General features: G+C 37.1%; 1 protein-coding gene across 1 annotated transcript in view; it reads right to left on the reverse strand.

The window, feature by feature from the left end:
- LOC128688403 (DNA repair and recombination protein RAD54B) overlaps window positions 1-17,599 on the reverse strand; it is a gene marked incomplete at its 3' end in the record, with an annotated part of 37,686 nt that extends 20,087 nt beyond the window's left edge. Inside the window, exons 1-5 of the mRNA XM_070081244.1 lie at window positions 17,494-17,599; window positions 13,492-13,614; window positions 10,895-11,306; window positions 7,550-7,649; window positions 1,115-1,219 (exon numbers count right to left, since the gene is read on the reverse strand). Of these exons, the coding sequence (XP_069937345.1) occupies window positions 1,115-1,219; window positions 7,550-7,649; window positions 10,895-11,306; window positions 13,492-13,597 (723 nt within the window). The remainder of the gene's footprint in view (window positions 1-1,114; window positions 1,220-7,549; window positions 7,650-10,894; window positions 11,307-13,491; window positions 13,615-17,493) is intronic.
- Window positions 17,600-19,433: the final 1,834 nt, after the last annotated feature.

Raw genomic sequence — 19,433 nt, forward strand, 5'->3', positions numbered from 1 at the left:
TGATGAATGTTGCAGCGAGGAGAAGGCTGGAGGCAGTGGAGATGTCATGTCTGAAGGCAATGTGTGGTGTGAATATAATGCAGAAAATTCGTAGTTTGGAAGTTAGGAGGAGGTGCGGGATTACCAAAACTGTTGTCCAGAGGGCTGAGGAAGGGTTGTTGAGGTGGTTCAGACATGTAGAGAGAATGGAGCGAAACAGAGTGACTTCAAGAGTGTATCAGTCTGTAGTGGAAGGAAGGCGGGGTAGGGGTCGGCCTAGGAAAGGTTGGAGGGAGGGGGTAAAGGAGGTTTTGTGTGCGAGGGGCTTGGACTTCCAGCAGGCATGCGTGAGCGTGTTTGATAGGAGTGAATGGAGACAAATGGTTTTTAATACTTGACGTGCTGTTGGAGTGTGAGCAAAGTAACATTTATGAAGGGGTTCAGGGAAACCGGCAGGCCGGACTTGAGTCCTGGAGATGGGAAGTACAGTGCCTGCACTCTGAAGGAGGGGTGTTAATGTTGCAGTTTAAAAACTGTAGTGTAAAGCACCCTTCTGGCAAGACAGTGATGGAGTGAATGATGGTGAAAGTTTTTCTTTTTTGGGCCACCCTGCCTTTTTGGGAATCGGCCAGTGTGATGATGATAATAAAAAAAAATATTTGTGTATCGTTCCAGTCATGGTATTGTGCCTTTTTTTGTTATTTAAAGATGAAAATATGCTAGAGAGAGTACAGTAAAGAGTAACCAAGCTTGTACCATCATTAAAAAACAAACCATATTAAGACTCAAAGCACTCAGTCTTTTCTCTTGTAAGAAGCAAGAGATTATGCATAGATCTATAGCAGCATCAATGACCCCAGTCACACAGATCTAAGTGACTGACAATGAAAGGGTTATCATAAAGTGTACTGTATGTTATAACTGACAAAGATTTCCTAATATAGTTAGAGAGAATAAAGTCAAATCTATAATACACAATGAAATGCTAAAAAGAACATTGGAAATTTTTTCACAAATGGTGATAAAGAGATGAAACTGATTTGAACAGGGTTTTCTTTGTAACATATGCTTATCAAGATGCATTAATCTCAGTTTCATATTATTGTACCTTATATTCCAGACACTAATAACTAACCTCAACTTCCTTACTTCCAACAGGAAGTGTACTGCCATTCTCCAGTGATGATAAATCCTTTAACATGTATCCAGATCCACGGCCAATCTCCTTTCCCTCTATATCCTGGGAGTTCAAGTAAACATTTTATAAAATTTTTAGAACTGCCTATACATTTTAAAGGTAAATGTCATTTCCCCCAAGGTAGAGCTTCCAAAAGAAAATACATTCATTATTTTCTCCCTAGCTGCCGTTCAAGAAGGGCACAGACATCATGGTTCAATGATGACCCAGATTATAACATTTTTGACATTCTATCATATCATCTTTGGCTCTACTTTTCAAGGTGCTATTCCTGACTTAGGTCAGATCTTCAACAGCACTTTATATTCACTACAAGTAGTACATGATCTTCTCCACTCTCTTAAAACATAAAATGCAGTACATTTATATCATAGAGAAAGCTTCAACAATTACAAAATCATTGGTCATTGTTTACACAGGGTGGTAAAAAGTTTAGAAAATGCATTTTACTGAAAAAATTATCTACTAAAAACCTAACTTATATAACGACAAACTAATACAGAACCAAAATGAAAGGAGCATATCTGGATCTGTATTTGTTTATATTCACCAAGTGATTCACTCTTGGAATCCTACAATGTATATGTTGATATCATTCAAATATTTCAACTAATTCACAAAGATATCAAACAATAAACACCTTTAAGGTTTCTGGGGACTTGCCATCCCTATGAATTATTACTATGTACGTACTATGAATTATTACATGTTCATAAAGCAAAAAGACAAGACCAGAAATCCATCAGACTGCATCTACAACAAGCTCGCATGACAAGATGATAGTATCCTATTTCCCCTAGATGGTTACTGTCTACCAACCTATTTTTTGTAAATATTCTTACTAATCATTTCCATAAATTTTACTTGTGGCAACTGTATTTTCATAAGCAATGCTATGTAATTTGTAATTCTTGTAGTATTTATGATTAAAATATACTGTATTATTATTATTATATTCACAGGGAAGCCCTAAACCTATAGGGATCATACAGTACCTGGGGAATAGGAGATAATCAGAACTGATCCAACGAAGAGGGTAGGAAGTCTAATTTTATTCAGAACTGAAAATTACATATGATATATGCTGGTACATGCTAAAGCATAACTATAATAAAGAAATTTGGGGGAATGAGTGTTATTCCAGAGGCAATTTCTTGATAAAGGTAACAAGTGTTTCATGAAAAATCTTTCACATTTCTCATAAAATTTCAATTTAGAATAACAATATTTTGATGTCTAAATACCTTTTCAGTGAGATTTGTTTCAGGCTCCATTTTAACACTTGTCAAAATTGAGACACTACACTGTCACTGTACATGTTAGAGATATGGATGGCCACTGCTTTGTCTGGGTGGTATTTTTCAGAAAACTCCTACTGATCTATACAATGGTGCTTCTTAAGATGCATCATAACAAGAAAGATACTGTGGTATCACACCATGAAAACTAATCATGCCAAAAATGCAATAATGCAGCAATTAAGTGATGTGAGCAGCAACCACTTTTGCACATATGCTGAAATTATTCATTTTCTTTACCTATTAGTATGCTACATGATGTATATACTAGGTACTGTATAAAGAGTTAGGAAAAGACATTATTTTTTTGAATAATTATGATAGAAAAAAGTGTTTTTTTTTTTTTTTGAGGTCTGAGGAAGCCAACCCTATTTTTTTCCATACAATTTTTCCAGTCTATCAGTTGCAGAAATCATCAGTAGTGCAGTTTTCAGGAATGTAACCTGCATGAATTATGAAAGTCCACCATATATCATTTTTTTTTTTTTTTTTTTTTATTATCACACCGGCCGATTCCCACCAAGGCAGGGTGGCCCGAAAAAGAAAAACTTTCACCATCATTCACTCCATCACTGTCTTGCCAGAAGGGTGCTTTACACTACAGTTTTTAAACTGCAACATTAACACCCCTCCTTCAGAGTGCAGGCACTGTACTTCCCATCTCCAGGACTCAAGTCCGGCCTGCCGGTTTCCCTGAATCCCTTCATAAATGTTACTTTGCTCACACTCCAACAGCACGTCAAGTATTAAAAACCATTTGTCTCCATTCACTCCTATCAAACACGCTCACGCATGCCTGCTGGAAGTCCAAGCCCCTCGCACACAAAACCTCCTTTACCCCCTCCCTCCAACCCTTCCTAGGCCGACCCCTACCCCGCCTTCCTTCCACTACAGACTGATACACTCTTGAAGTCATTCTGTTTCGCTCCATTCTCTCTACATGTCCGAACCACCTCAACAACCCTTCCTCAGCCCTCTGGACAACAGTTTTGGTAATCCCGCACCTCCTCCTAACTTCCAAACTACGAATTCTCTGCATTATATTCACACCACACATTGCCCTCAGACATGACATCTCCACTGCCTCCAGCCTTCTCCTCGCTGCAACATTCATCACCCACGCTTCACACCCATATAAGAGCGTTGGTAAAACTATACTCTCATACATTCCCCTCTTTGCCTCCAAGGACAAAGTTCTTTGTCTCCACAGACTCCTAAGTGCACCACTCACTCTTTTTCCCTCATCAATTCTATGATTCACCTCATCTTTCATAGACCCATCCGCTGACACGTCCACTCCCAAATATCTGAATACGTTCACCTCCTCCATACTCTCTCCCTCCAATCTGATATTCAATCTTTCATCACCTAATCTTTTTGTTATCCTCATAACCTTACTCTTTCCTGTATTCACCTTTAATTTTCTTCTTTTGCACACCCTACCAAATTCATCCACCAATCTCTGCAACTTCTCTTCAGAATCTCCCAAGAGCACAGTGTCATCAGCAAAGAGCAGCTGTGACAACTCCCACTTTGTGTGTGATTCTTTATCTTTTAACTCCACGCCTCTTGCCAAGACCCTCGCATTTACTTCTCTTACAACCCCATCTATAAATATATTAAACAACCACGGTGACATCACACATCCTTGTCTAAGGCCTACTTTTACTGGGAAAAAATTTCCCTCTTTCCTACATACTCTAACTTGAGCCTCACTATCCTCATAAAAACTCTTCACTGCTTTCAGTAACCTACCTCCTACACCATACACTTGCAACATCTGCCACATTGCCCCCCTATCCACCCTGTCATACGCCTTTTCCAAATCCATAAATGCCACAAAGACCTCTTTAGCCTTATCTAAATACTGTTCACTTATATGTTTCACTGTAAACACCTGGTCCACACACCCCCTACCTTTCCTAAAGCCTCCTTGTTCATCTGCTATCCTATTCTCCGTCTTACTCTTAATTCTTTCAATTATAACTCTACCATACACTTTACCAGGTACACTCAACAGACTTATCCCCCTATAATTTTTGCACTCTCTTTTATCCCCTTTGCCTTTATACAAAGGAACTATGCATGCTCTCTGCCAATCCCTAGGTACCTTACCCTCTTCCATACATTTATTAAATAATTGCACCAACCACTCCAAAACTATATCCCCACCTACTTTTAACATTTCTATCTTTATCCCATCAATCCCGGGTGCCTTACCCCCTTTCATTTTACCTACTGCCTCACGAACTTCCCCCACACTCACAACTGGCTCTTCCTCACTCCTACAAGATGTTATTCCTCCTTGCCCTATACACGAAATCACAGCTTCCCTATCTTCATCAACATTTAACAATTCCTCAAAATATTCCTTCCATCTTCCCAATACCTCTAACTCTCCATTTAATAACTCTCCTCTCCTATTTTTAACTGACAAATCCATTTGTTCTCTAGGCTTTCTTAACTTGTTAATCTCACTCCAAAACTTTTTCTTATTTTCAACAAAATTTGTTGATAACATCTCACCCACTCTCTCATTTGCTCTCTTTTTACATTGCTTCACCACTCTCTTAACTTCTCTCTTTTTCTCCATATACTCTTCCCTCCTTGCATCACTTCTACTTTGTAAAGACTTCTCATATGCTAACTTTTTCTCCCTTACTACTCTCTTTACATCATCATTCCACCAATCGCTCCTATTCCCTCCTGCACCCACTTTCCTGTAACCACAAACTTCTGCTGAACACTCTAACACTACATTTTTAAACCTACCCCATACCTCTTCGACCCCATTGCCTATGCTCTCATTAGCCCATCTATCCTCCAATAGCTGTTTATATCTTACCCTAACTGCCTCCTCTTTTAGTTTATAAACCTTCACCTCTCTCTTCCCTGATGCTTCTATTCTCCTTGTATCCCATCTACCTTTTACTCTCAGTGTAGCTACAACTAGAAAGTGATCTGATATATCTGTGGCCCCTCTATAAACATGTACATCCTGAAGTCTACTCAACAGTCTTTTATCTACCAATACATAATCCAACAAACTACTGTCATTTCGCCCTACATCATATCGTGTATACTTATTTATCCTCTTTTTCTTAAAATATGTATTACCTATAACTAAACCCCTTTCTATACAAAGTTCAATCAAAGGGCTCCCATTATCATTTACACCTGGCACCCCAAACTTACCTACCACACCCTCTCTAAAAGTTTCTCCTACTTTAGCATTCAGATCCCCCACCACAATTACTCTCTCACTTGGTTCAAAGGCTCCTATACATTCACTTAACATCTCCCAAAATCTCTCTCTCTCCTCTGCATTCCTCTCTTCTCCAGGTGCATACACGCTTATTATGACCCACTTCTCGCATCCAACCTTTACTTTAATCCACATAATTCTTGAATTTACACATTCATATTCTCTTTTCTCCTTCCATAACTGATCATTTAACATTACTGCTACCCCTTCCTTTGCTCTAACTCTCTCAGATACTCCAGATTTAATCCCATTTATTTCCCCCCACTGAAACTCTCCTACCCCCTTCAGCTTTGTTTCGCTTAGGGCCAGGACATCCAACTTCTTTTCATTCATAACATCAGCAATCATCTGTTTCTTGTCATCCGCACTGCATCCACGCACATTTAAGCAACCCAGTTTTATAAAGTTTTTCTTCTTCTCTTTTTTAGTAATTGTATACAGGAGAAGGGGTTACTAGCCCATTGCTCCCGGCATTTTAGTCGCCTCATACGACACGCATGGCTTACGGAGGAAAGATTCTTTTCCACTTCCCCATGGACAATAGAAGAAATAAAAAAGAACAAGAGCTATTTAGAAAAAGGAGAAAAACCTAGATGTATGTATATATATATATATGCATGTGCGTGTCTGTGAAGTGTGACCAAAGTGTAAGTAGGAGTAGCAAGATATCCCTGTTATCTTAGCGTGTTTATGAGACAGAAAAAGAAACCAGCAATCCTACCATCATGCAAAACAGTTACAGGTTTTTGTTTCACAGTCATCTGGCAGGACGGTAGTACTTCCCTGGGTGGTTGCTGTCTACCAACCTACTACCTATATCATATTCTATATTAATTTCTTGAAAGTTTGTTTATGCACAAAAATCTTCCAGTATGTGAATAACAGCTAACTTTACTGTACGTACATAGCATGACATTCAAAAAGACATTAAAAGATGATTTTTAGGCTGTATATAGCCTGAAGCATTACACATGTAATACTATACTCAGTGGTTTTTATGAAAAGGTGTTTGCAGATGAATAGTTCAGAGAACCGACATGTTGATAAATTAGACACATGTGCAACTCTTGGGTATCTTTGTTGACGAAACGTTTCGCCACACAGTGGCTTCTACTCAAGATTGATGGACTGAACACATCGACTCAAGGTTGAGGGGCTGATTACCTCATTCTCCTCCTGTTCTTCAAGTTTCTCCTATGTATGGACTGATGAAGCCACTGTGTGGCGAAACGTTTCCTCAATAAAGATACCCAAGAGTTGCACATGTGTCTAATTTATCAACATGTCGGTTCTCTGAACCATTCATCTGCAAACCTGTCAGACACTACAACTTCTTGGGATCTTAATACTTAGGAATTCTTCGCTTGCCTAATTCTTGGGCACAACCTACTTCCACATTGAACAAATGTGACACTACCTATGACTGCTACACCTCTCCTGCCATACGGTTTATAAGCTGCTTCTCCGCTCATCTGCCGTATTCTACTCAAGATTGATGGACTGAACACATCGACTCAAGGTTGAGGGACTGATTACCTCATTCTCCTCCTGTTCTTCAAGTTTCTCCTATGTATGGACTGATGAAGCCACTGTGTGGCGAAACGTTTCCTCAATAAAGATACCCAAGAGTTGCACATGTGTCTAATTTATCAACATGAAAAGGTGTATAGTATTACCTTTGCAATATAAAGAAAAAGCTAATTACTTCCTCAAAACAAAAAAAATTCTGAGCATAAAAAAGATCTCAGCTGTGTCAAGTATAGAGAACAATTTATGTACAGTACTACTAGAGGCCTTCTCAGTGGCTACCTTCAGGATGACTGATCTGTTTTTCACAATCAACACTGCATCACCTTCCCAATTCTTGTGTTTCTTTCGAGAAAGCTTGCACCAAACTACCGAATAATATCTGAAAAATGTAGACAACTTGTACAAAAAATCCAATATTGTATACATTTTATACATTAACAATCTTTGACTAATGTATTCCTATACTTTTGCTAGTGCACTCAGCTCACACACTGAGGTCTGTGGTTCGATCCTCAGTACAGGTGGAAACATCAGGACATGTTTCCTTAAAACACCTGCTGTCCCTGTTCACCTAGTAGTAAAATAGACTGGCTGGTGCGGGTCGCATCCTGGGGACAAAACTAACCTAATTTACCCAAAATGCTCTGCATAACAAGGGGCTTTCTATGTAGTAGTATATATTGTACATGTACCTGTAGAAATAATGATTATTATATTATTATTTTTTACAACATGTCAGCCATCTCCCACCGAGGCGGGGAAACCCCAAAAAGAAACATTTTCACCGTCATCCACACATAATCACTACCTTTGCAGAGGCGCCCAGATACGACAGTTTAGATGCCACTCCAAACAGCCAATATCCCAAACCCCTCCTTTAAAGTATAGGCATTGTACTTTCCACCTCCAGGACTCAAGCCTGGTTAACTGGTTTCCCTGAATCCCTTCACAAAATATTATCCTACTCACACTCCAACAGTTCATTAGGTCACAAAAAACACTTTTCTTTTTTTTTACATTACAGCAACTGCAAACATTTGTTTGTGGCTTCATTTCATCAAATATTAGCAAAATGCTATGCATACTACAGGAGTCATGGAAAATACGTTCATCTAACAAAATTTCTCCAAAAATATACTAAATACTGTATAGCTACTACATTTTATTTCTACATTGGCTGTTTCCTGCCAAGGTAGGATGACTCAAAGGAAATGCAGTCATCATTATTTACTCAATAGTTATCTTGCCAAAAGTGTGTGGAAATCACAAATCTAATAACACCTTGAACTACAACGTCTCAACACATCCTTCAGAGCATCACCACTGCACTGTCCGTGTCCCGTGTACAGGAATCAAGCCCAGCTAAGAGATCATAAACAAATAGTACTTTGATCGTACACCAACAGCACGTTAAATCCCTAAAAGGACTTCTCTATTTTCTTACTATTAATTTGAAAAATAATAATGATCTTTAAGACCTTTAATATAAATTGTGAGGACTCATAGCCTCAGAATACATAAAAAGACAGAGGAAAAATATTTGGATTTCTCCCTGAAGCCATTTGAATATTCTGCTTCTACTAACATATCTTTAACCCTTTGACTGTTTCAGGCCCCTCTCTGAAACTGTCATTCTATGTCGCTCAATTTTTAAAAAAAAAATTATTTTTTCTTATGAAATGATAGAGAATCTTTTCCCGATGGTAATGACACCAAAAGTTCAAAATTTGGTCGAAAACTCATGGAATTATGCTCCTGCGAATTTAGCGGTCTCAGCGACATAAGCGTATCGACGATTTCGCCGAATTTGAGCCCTATTTTCAGCCAATTCCATTGTTCCAGTTGACCAAACTCATAGCTATTTCTTTAGAACTCCATTTTATCTATCAGCTGAGTACAAGAAACCTCCCATTTACTAATTTGGACTACCCAATATGGTGGTCAGAAATTGGCAATTTGGCCAATTTCACGCAAACTAAAAAAGATGCCAATTTCAAAATAGGGTCCAGAATAAACAAGGTAGACATTCGTGGCACTAAAATAACATATGCTCTGTTCATTAGTCACATCTCTAGGCTCCTCTTATATTATTATTGCTTTCTATTTTGATTTTTTATTCATACAAAAAATACAAAATTTACTGTTATGCAGACTACTGCATTATTGTAAAAATGGTATAAATAATATCAGTGCACTAGTGAAAGAATATTAGACTCCCCAGTTGACGTGTATTGGACGTGTGGTGTGATTTATTTACTCCTGAACATTGGTAAAAATCGAACATTTCCGCTACTTTGAGCTCAGTTTCAAGGTCGTTTTCATCGTCAAAGTAATGAAAATCATCTCTACTTCTGTAATATGTTTTCCATTTTATCACCTAAGACCATGAAAACGCGAATACAACGATAAATACTATACGAAAATACACCTCAAAGTCGGCATTTTATTCCAAAAAAACAATCAAGAGTTTTTTTTTTCTCATTACGCAATGTGTGCTGCAGGATTTTTTTTATGTGGTGCACACTGACCACACAGACCCATTCTCTCACATGTGGGCCTACCAGCTTTCTCCCGCTTGATTTGAAGCCGCTAGAATTATTGAGTATACAGTATGTCAGAAACATTGGCTCGTAAGACGTATTTATACGTCGAAAACAGTCAAAGGGTTAATAAATGAAGAAATAGGCATAAAAATAAAAAATACTAACTAATAAATTAATAATAATGATTTTTTTTGTTTTGTACTGGCTGTCTTATTACCAAAAATCTAGTTAAACATGGTTATGACCCATATTTCAAACAATTAAGAACAAATTTTGACACAAAATATGACATTAAGAGTCCTTGGGCAAGTATTATAGAGAAATTTATTAAAAAAAAAAAAACTGCTGTTTTTTTATTTAGCATCAATGAATGCATTTAAAATTAGGACAGAACATTTCTGAACACCTGTACTAAAAATCAAAATCATGAACAATGTAAAATTAATGAAGGAAACTGTTGAAAATTAGACAGTTAAGAACATAAGAATGTAGGAACACTGCAGAAGGCCTACTGGCCCATACGAGGCAGGTCCTTATCAAAATGACATCTACCTAAAGCTACTCAAGAAATAACTCCCGTACCCCTTGACACCAATCAAACCCAGCCCCTCCCACTCATATATTTGTCCAGTCTCTTCTTAAAGCTACCCAAGGTCCTAGCCTCTATCACCCCACTGGGAAGACTGTTCCACGCATCTACAACTCTGTTAGAAAACCAGTACTTACCTATGTCCTTTCTAAATCTAAATTTATCCAACTTAAATCCATTATTCCTGGTTCTTACCTGGTTCGACACCCTTAATGATTAAAATAAAAATAAATAAAAACAAAATTAAACCTCAAAACATTGCTTACTGTCATGGTAAGGCTTTGCTAGAGTACGACAGAGTTACAGCAATAGGAGGAAATACATTACATGAAGCGCTAAACTTACATGGGTCATGCTGAATAAGTTGTGGAGGTTCAATCCTCTGTCCACTAATCAGGAAACTAACTGCTTAACTTTATTTGCCTAGTATCATTAATAAGACAAGAAAGGAATTTCAGTGGTCATTTTATGAGGTAGTGAATTGTCTCTTACTTTATTTTTTGAGGCTCCTGATTCTCTTCTGCTGAAGCACTATAAAGACAATGCCCTTGGTTCATCTCTGGTTTTTGCCATGGTCTTCCATATCCAGTTAACTTTGTTGATGGTACATGGAAGTGCCTTCCTGGAAGTTTATTATTATGGCTACAAGAGATATTTAGTACATTGCTGCCAGTTTCCTGCAATGGAGACAACAGTGTATCTTGGCCTGGAGCATTATGTAGCCTGTCTTGCTTGTTATCAGGCTCAGGTAATGAAGTTCCATGATCTGAACTTTTAGTGCAGTGACTAGCAGAGCTGCTACTAGCAGTACCCAGTGTAGCATCTGGATTCTTAATCAAAGACAGGATGTCCGAAGGACTTCGAAGCGGGCCCTCTTTTGTCTTAAGAAAGGGTACACTTGATTCTAGAATGTGTGAAATTAGAATAACTATATTAGCATCATATTCAGTGTAGCAAATTTTTAATTATCCCAAACAAAATCATCTGACATTTGACAAATTTATCTTGCTGATACAGACCCAAGAAACAAAAATTTGTAAATAACAAAAAGGCACAATACCGTGACTGGAACAATACACAAACAATCAGCACGTAGAAGAGAGGAGCCTATGACGACGTTTCGGTCTGATTTGGACCGAAATTGTCCAAGTCGGACCGAAATGTCGTCGTAGGCTCCTCTCTTCTATGTGCGGGTTGTTTGTGTAAAAATTTGTAATATAGAGAATTAGAGTAATTTCACAATCAGTAAGTACTTGTGAGAAAGCAGAATTTAAAGTACAAGCAGTAGAAAATATGTATGTCAATATTTAACCTTTTCAGGGTTGGTCCCATAGTACTACTACAGTTGAAGCCAGGGTCGGTCCTGTAGTTCTACGACATGACTCAGTTCACTCAGATAAGATGTGAACAGTAAATTTGGGCCTAGAAGTGAGAGAATGGGTCTATGAAGTAAGTGTGCACCCTATATAAAAAAAATCCTGCACCAAGCAATGCATAATGGGAAAGCCTTTGACTGTGTTCTTTGTTTAAAACAGAGAATTTGCAGTGCATTTTTGTATGGTTTTTATGGTTGTATTATTGGTTTCTTGGTCTCTTTTGATAGAATGGAAGATACATTACAAAATAAAGATGATTTTGTTTGGTTTCAGGACTGAATATAGCTTGAAATTGAGCTCAAAGTAGTGGAAACATTTGATTTTTGCTGATATTCCAGAGTACACATATGACATTACTCATCTAATACGTGTCCAACCGGCCACTCTAATGTGCATTTAGGAATGCACTGACATTATTTATACAATTATTACAATAGTGCAGTAGTCTGCGTAGCAATAAATCTTCTATTTTTTGAGAAGAGAAATTCAAAATGGACAGCAAGCATAATACAAGAGAGGCCTGGAGACGTGACTAATAAACAGAGAAAATATTTTTTTTCAGTGCCAGGAATGTCTACATAGTTTATTCTGAACCCTATTTTCAAATTGTCAATTTTTTAATTTTGTGTGAAACTGGCCAAATTACCGATTTCTGATCACTTGATTGGGCAGTTTGTTGTACCCAGTCGATAGAACAGAAGGAATACTAATGAAACAATGAGTTTGGGTGACTGGAACAACAGAATTGGCTGAAAATAGGGCTCAAAGTGGGTGAAATCACCAATGTTTAAATATTGAAACCATAATAAATCATCAAAAGGAGCCGACAAATTTTTCTAGTTTTCTTAAACAAGATACGATACAGTACAAAGGGCTCAGTAACATTTCCCAGCCAGCTTCCTACATTTTTACCATACTGCTTGATGGTGGGTACATTATATTGAACTTCATGACCTGCACATACTTCACTAAAGTTGCCTTCCTTGCCTCCTTAAAACTTTCTGCTGTATAGTACACAATACACACAATGATAAATCTGCTTACTAATTAAATAACTGTTCATATATGTTGATCAAACAATTCTTCAAGTTTTTTAGAGTTCCACTAAAAAACTGAAAAGAGAATCTGCACCTGGATTTGGAAACATCAGCCTCTGCAGCGCCCAAAATAATCTCTATAAAATAAATATATGCCTCCTGGATACTAGGAAAACAATCACTGACCATCAGAGTGAACATGGTTGTTGTTATAAAAGTCTCTGTAACTGCCAAGTTTGACCCTTGAAATGTAACTTATAGTGGAAGTTTCAGCCACTTTTGAAAGTTTCTACATACATCTGAACCCTGAGATTTGCATGAATTAGGTTCCAGGAGGTGGATAAAAGCAAATTTTGCATGTCTACATTATTTATACGGTTTAGACAGCCATACTATATATATTTAAAAATTGTTCTAATCTGTTTAATAATCACATTAATAAGAAAGAATAATCACATTTTCAATGAAATCTTATGGCTAATTTTCAATTTAGGGATCATTTGCCAAGAAAATACAGGCACAAAAAACAGTAATAAACAAAGCTATGTGTGAAATGGCTTTCAGTAAAAGTACTGATAAATCAAAATATGCAGATTATGAAGCATGTGAATTCCATTGTTTGACTGTACTGCCATTTTAAACAGCAGCACATTATTTAGAAAATAAATGCTCTCACCACCAGTCTGTGTATTTATACACTGTCGTTTAACTTGAGGGCCAGTAAATGGCGGACTGAATGCTGCTCTCTTGTGTAGTTGTGAGGGAGCGGCTGAACGTCTCATTGTCACCTCGCTGCAAACTGCAACAAAACAACTCATTAACTTTTGATAGTGATTTAGTATAAATACTGTAGTTCTTTTCCTTTAAGCTACATTCAGTCTTCAAGTAGTAGAAATATTTCACTAACACCTACCTGACCACAACAGACAAAAATAACATACAGTGGAACCTCAGTTTTTGTTTGCCCTGGTTTTTGTCGAATTCGGTTTTCGACAACTTTTTTCGTCAAAATATTGTCCCAAATTTTCATTCATCACCTCGGTTTTCGTCCACCGTACCAAACACATCTGTCTGCAGGCGCCCACACAAAGCATCCCACACATGCATTCTGAGTCAGTCTGGCTTTGTTTCTCGTCGAGTGAACATTATCCTGCGCATTCATATGAAACATTTCATAATAAGCCATTGTTTTTTGTGCTTGCTTGAGTGCAACTGCTAAATAAGTCACCATGGAGCCAAAGAAAGTTCCGAATGCCAGCCCTTTGATAAAAAAAGGCAAGAAACACGATACAGTTCAATGGTGGTAGAAGGTGGTAGTGATGGTGGTAGAGGGTGGTAGTGATGATGGTAGAGGGTGGTAGTGATGGTGGTAGAGGGTGGTAGTGATGGTGGTAGAGAGTGGTAGTAGTTGTGATGATGGTAGAGGGTGGTAGTGATTGTGGTAGAGATAACCTCTCCTCCCTCTTCCCTCCTTGCCGTCTTCCATACGCCAACAAGAGTCTTCAATAAAGGTAAAAGTGATTTAAATGTTCATTTATCCATCTCATTAGTGCTTTATATTTATTTCTCATTGTTTTCTGTATGTAAAACTATTGTTATTCTCTATAAAATGTATTTTTCGTTAATATTTTTGAGCGTCTGGAACGAATTAATTGGATTTATATTATTTCTCATGAGAAATATTGCTTCAGTTTTCGTCGAATTCGGTTTTCGTCAGACTCTCTGGAACGAATTAAAGACAATAACCGAGGTTGCACTGTATAAGCACAATGGGATATTAATGTACAGTACATACGTTATACTATATTGTAGTTACAAGCATAGTGCTTGTAGTATGCAAGGTAATTCTTGAAGGACAAATATATATTTTGAAGAGACAATTAATACTTATAAACATGTGTTTCAACAAAAGGTGAAACATTTTTTATACAGAAAATTAGCATTATTTTCTTGAAGAAAAAAGTGGAAATCCAGAGGCATGCAACAAAAGAAAGACTGAAATTAAAACATAAATTTACAACAAAGAAAGAGAAAGCACTGGAAATGCACTTGTTAGAAAACTGGAAAAGACATTTTATCCCAGAAAAATTATACCATACACAAATAACCCGCACATTAGAAGAGAGGAGCTTACGACGACGTTTCGGTCAGACTTGGACCATTTACAAAGTCACACTGACTTTGTGTGACTTTGTAAATGGTCCAAGTCGGACCGAAACGTCATTGTAAGCTCCTCTCTTCTATGTGTGGGTTATTTGTGTATCATTCCAGTCACGGTATTGTGCCTTTTTTTTTTTTGTTATAAATTATACCATAAAATGTTTTGTAAAAAACTGAGGGGGGAAAGATGTGTGTTAAACATCAATTTTAAATTAAAGAGAAATCTGTAAAGTTACAGTACAAAATATATGTCATTACTAGCAGAGTAATACAGTAGCTGTTGCAAAAGATGCAAGCAGATGTAGTGAAGCACAGGTACTGAAAAATAAAATACAGTAATTATAGATGGGAAATGATTAGTTTAATGGTAATTGTACTCCTATAAATTCAAATGGGTACCTGTTAATTACAGAAGTAAAGTAAAGTAAAGAAAAGTAGAGTAAAGTTTATTTCTTTGTAAAGGTTACAATGTGTAATTACAATTTTGATTTGCTAAGTACAAAGATAGCCACTATCATGCCGAGGCATTTTGGGCAAACTAATCCTAATACATAAGATAATGGTACATAGTAACTATACTTAAAACTAGACAAGTATTAGTGGTTAGTTATTTTACAATCTTATTTAAACTTAATACAATCTTATTTAAACTTAGTAAAGTGAGTAGGGTTCGCTAAAATAAGCTTGAAATTGCACACAAAATCATAGTACTAATGGGTCTTTAATTCAATAAAAATATTCCATGAGTATTACAAAGTGAGGTCTAGATGTGTCTCAGATCAAATATATATGTACAATGCATAAATCCTATTCCTAATCTTTTCAACTTATTAATCGTATGTTAATTTTAAGTTTACCCAAAATGCACTTGCATACAAGTTGCTTTTGGCATGTACACTCAACTATTATATTCCTTTGTACAACCATGTATCATGTCAAAATAAATTTATTACTATTGTTATTATTATAATTTTTGTCAGTACATTATTATTATTATTATTATTATAATCAAAATTATAATAATAATAATAATCTCTTCAAATACGGTACTCTACACAGCAACTCCAAGGCTGAGGGACTGATTACATCATCTTTTGTATATAGTTCTACTGTCTTCAAGTTATTTCCTAGAATCTGTATTGATAAAGCCACTGGTTGGCAAAATATCTACAATTAAAGATACCCAGATGTCACAAATGTGTCTAATTTTCATCGTTGGTATTGTATATCATTCATGTACAGTTATGGAGTGAATGGTGATGAAAGTTTTTCTTTTTTAGGCCACCCTGCCTTGGTGGGATTCAGCTGATGTGTTAATAAAATAAAATAATTTTTAACATTATTAGTAAAGACAATGGCAGTAGGGGAAATTTTGGTATTTTCAGGCAGTGAGCTCCAAATTTTTGCATCTTTTATTTCCATGGAGTTTCTGAACAAGCTGAGTCGTACATATTTATAAAATTGCTCACAAGCAGTATCCAGAATATCATAACAAGTTTCTCAAAGTTGGGAACCAAAACCAGTATGGTACTAGTGGAAGCGAACACAACTTTGTAATACCCACAGTAGGCTGTCAGGCCTCAAACACCTTTAACTGTACAGTAATAAAGGAGCGGAATGGACTGTCTGTCATAGCACGAGCCAGTTCAGGAAGAGCTAAAAGGTACTTAATGAATGAAGCTACAAAAAGGGAGGAGAATGATTTCTTGTATAGCTAACATTGGTGTACCTATTCCTTTAAGCTGATCCTCTCTTTAATGTTAATGTAAATTATTCGGTTTACCTATTTCTAGTACAGTATACACATATCTCCTTTTATTGTAACTGATTTTCACACAGTTGGTTACTTAGCTGCTTTAACTTTTAAGGTTTAAATAATATATTACAAGGATCCAATGGAAATAAATCACTTTGACTTTTTTTGGGTTACTCTAGGTAATTTACGCTATGTATGATAATTATATTTATGTATATCTGTGCCTAAGTAAACTTATTTATTTACTTAATTACCCAAAGGAAATTAGTCACTCTGACTTTTTGGGTTATCCCAGGTTCTCTACATATATGGTGGCCTGGTGGCTAAAGCTCCCGCTTCACACACGGAGGGCCCGGGTTCGATTCCCGGCGGGTGGAAACATTCGACACATTTCCTTACACCTGTTGTCCTGTTCACCTAGCAGCAAATAGGTACCTGGGTGTTAGTCGACTGGTGTGGGTCGCATCCTGGGGGACAAGATTAAGGACCCCAATGGAAATAAGTTAGACAGTCCTCGATGACGCACTGACTTTTTTGGGTTATCCTGGGTGGCTAACCCTCCGGGGTTAAAAATCCGAACGAAATCTTATCTTATCTTATCTATGTAACTGTATTTGTCTATACATGAATAAACTTACTTAGTTTAACTTCAGAAAAGTCAGCGACTTTATTCCATTAATAATTTACATATATCGCTATGTATGATAATTGTAGTTAACCTAATTTGTGTAACTGTACTTACGTATACCTAAATAAACTTACTTATTATTATGTAAGACAATTATAATCATCCAAAATTGTGTAAAATTAGGTCAACTTAGCAGCAGCAGCAACAAACCTCCCGCTCACTCCTGTTACTGTTGGCGTTGTTAAGGGTCATTAAAGCTTACCTCTTATTGAACCCTAGTAAATTGATTCAAGTTCAGGTACACATAAATACAGTTACATAAATTATTATACATAGAAGCATATGTGTAGATTACCCAGGTTAACACAAAAAAATTGTGACTTATTAAAATTGGAGTTAGTTTATTTAGTCACAGATACACATAAGTAAGTTTATTCAGGTATAGGTACACATAAATAGTTACATAAATTATCATACATAGCACCAGTAAATAAACAAGTTTATTTAGGTACAGGTATATATAAATACAGTTACATAGGTTTTCATACATAGCAGCATATGTATAGATTACCTAGGATAACCCAACAGTGTCAGACAAAAATGACAAAGTGCTATTATAATACATCGTGTAATCTGTCAGTGGCCTTATAAACCCTAACATCATACAGTAAATTACCTAGGTTAACCCCCCCCCCCAAAAAAAAAAAAAAAAAAAAAATCACAGTGACTTATTTCCATTGGGGTCCTTGTAATGTCTTATTTTAAACTTGAAAGGTAAAACGTAAACTCAACTGTGTTAAAATCAGTTATAACAAAAGGAGATACAATAGGGATAAAGTAAACTGAGTTATTTACATTAACATTAAAGAGAGGATCAGCTTACAATAATGGGTACACGAATATTAGCTACACAAGAAATTACTCTCCTCCCTGTCTGTAGCTTCATTTATTAGGTGCGTTTTAACTCTTCCCAGAAGTCCGGGGAAATATATCCAAATATGGGCGGGAATTATGAAACAAAGGTTTCCTCCGAAAAGAGCCACGGAAAGACATTGTTCCAGATTAGGTTATCCTAGGAAATTTACACATATACTATGTCTGATAATTTGTGTAACTATTTAAATAAACTTAAGAGGTGAGGTGGATCCCCTTGCCTGAACCCACAATCAGAGGCCAACACATTGATGGGGAACAGTGTAATAAAGAAAGCGAATGCCAGACTGAAGTTCCTGTATAGACAAGCACAGTGTCTACCTACTGAGGCTCGCAGGACCCTAAGATAAGATAAGATAAGATTTCGTTCGGATTTTTAATCCCCGGAGGGTTAGCCACCCAGGATAACCCAAGAAAGTCAATGCGTCATCGAGGACTGTCTAACTTATTTCCATTGGGGTCCTTAATCTTGTCCCCCAGGATGCGACCCACACCAGTCGACTAACACCCAGGTACCTATTTGCTGCTAGGTGAACAGGACAACAGGTGTAAGGACACTCGTCGAAATGTTTCCACCCGCCGGGAATCGAACCCGGGCCCTCCGTGTGTGAAGCGGGAGCTTTAGCCACCAGGCCACTGGGCCCTTATACAATGCCATATGGATTACGCTTCCTCTTCTTGGTACTCTGCCTTGACAAAAAAACTGATAGACTGCAAATCACCCAGAACAAAATCGTAAGATTCATCCTGGGGCTGGGACCAAGAGAACATGTAGGCCAGGATGAATTACAGCAGTTGGATATGCTGAATGTTGAAGACAGAGTAAAACAACTGAAGCTAAATCATGTTTATAAAATTGCTCACGAACAGTGTCCAGAATATCTTGCTGTCAATTTTGTCAAGGTTGGGAACCAAAGCAATCATAGTACTAGGGGGAGAGAGCACAAATTTGTAGTAGCCACAGTCAGTGGCCAGGCTTCAAACACCTTTTATTGTACAGCAATAAAGAAATGGAACAGACTACCCGCACATGTCAAAGCCAGTCATAGTATGAACCAGTTCAAGAAGAGTGCCAAAAGGTGTCTGATGAATGTAGCTACAGAAAGGGATGGGAATGATTTTCTATTTTTAGCTAACATAC

Source organism: Cherax quadricarinatus, unplaced genomic scaffold (genome assembly GCF_038502225.1).
Source record: "Cherax quadricarinatus isolate ZL_2023a unplaced genomic scaffold, ASM3850222v1 Contig2058, whole genome shotgun sequence".
NCBI classification, from domain to species: domain Eukaryota; kingdom Metazoa; phylum Arthropoda; class Malacostraca; order Decapoda; family Parastacidae; genus Cherax; species Cherax quadricarinatus.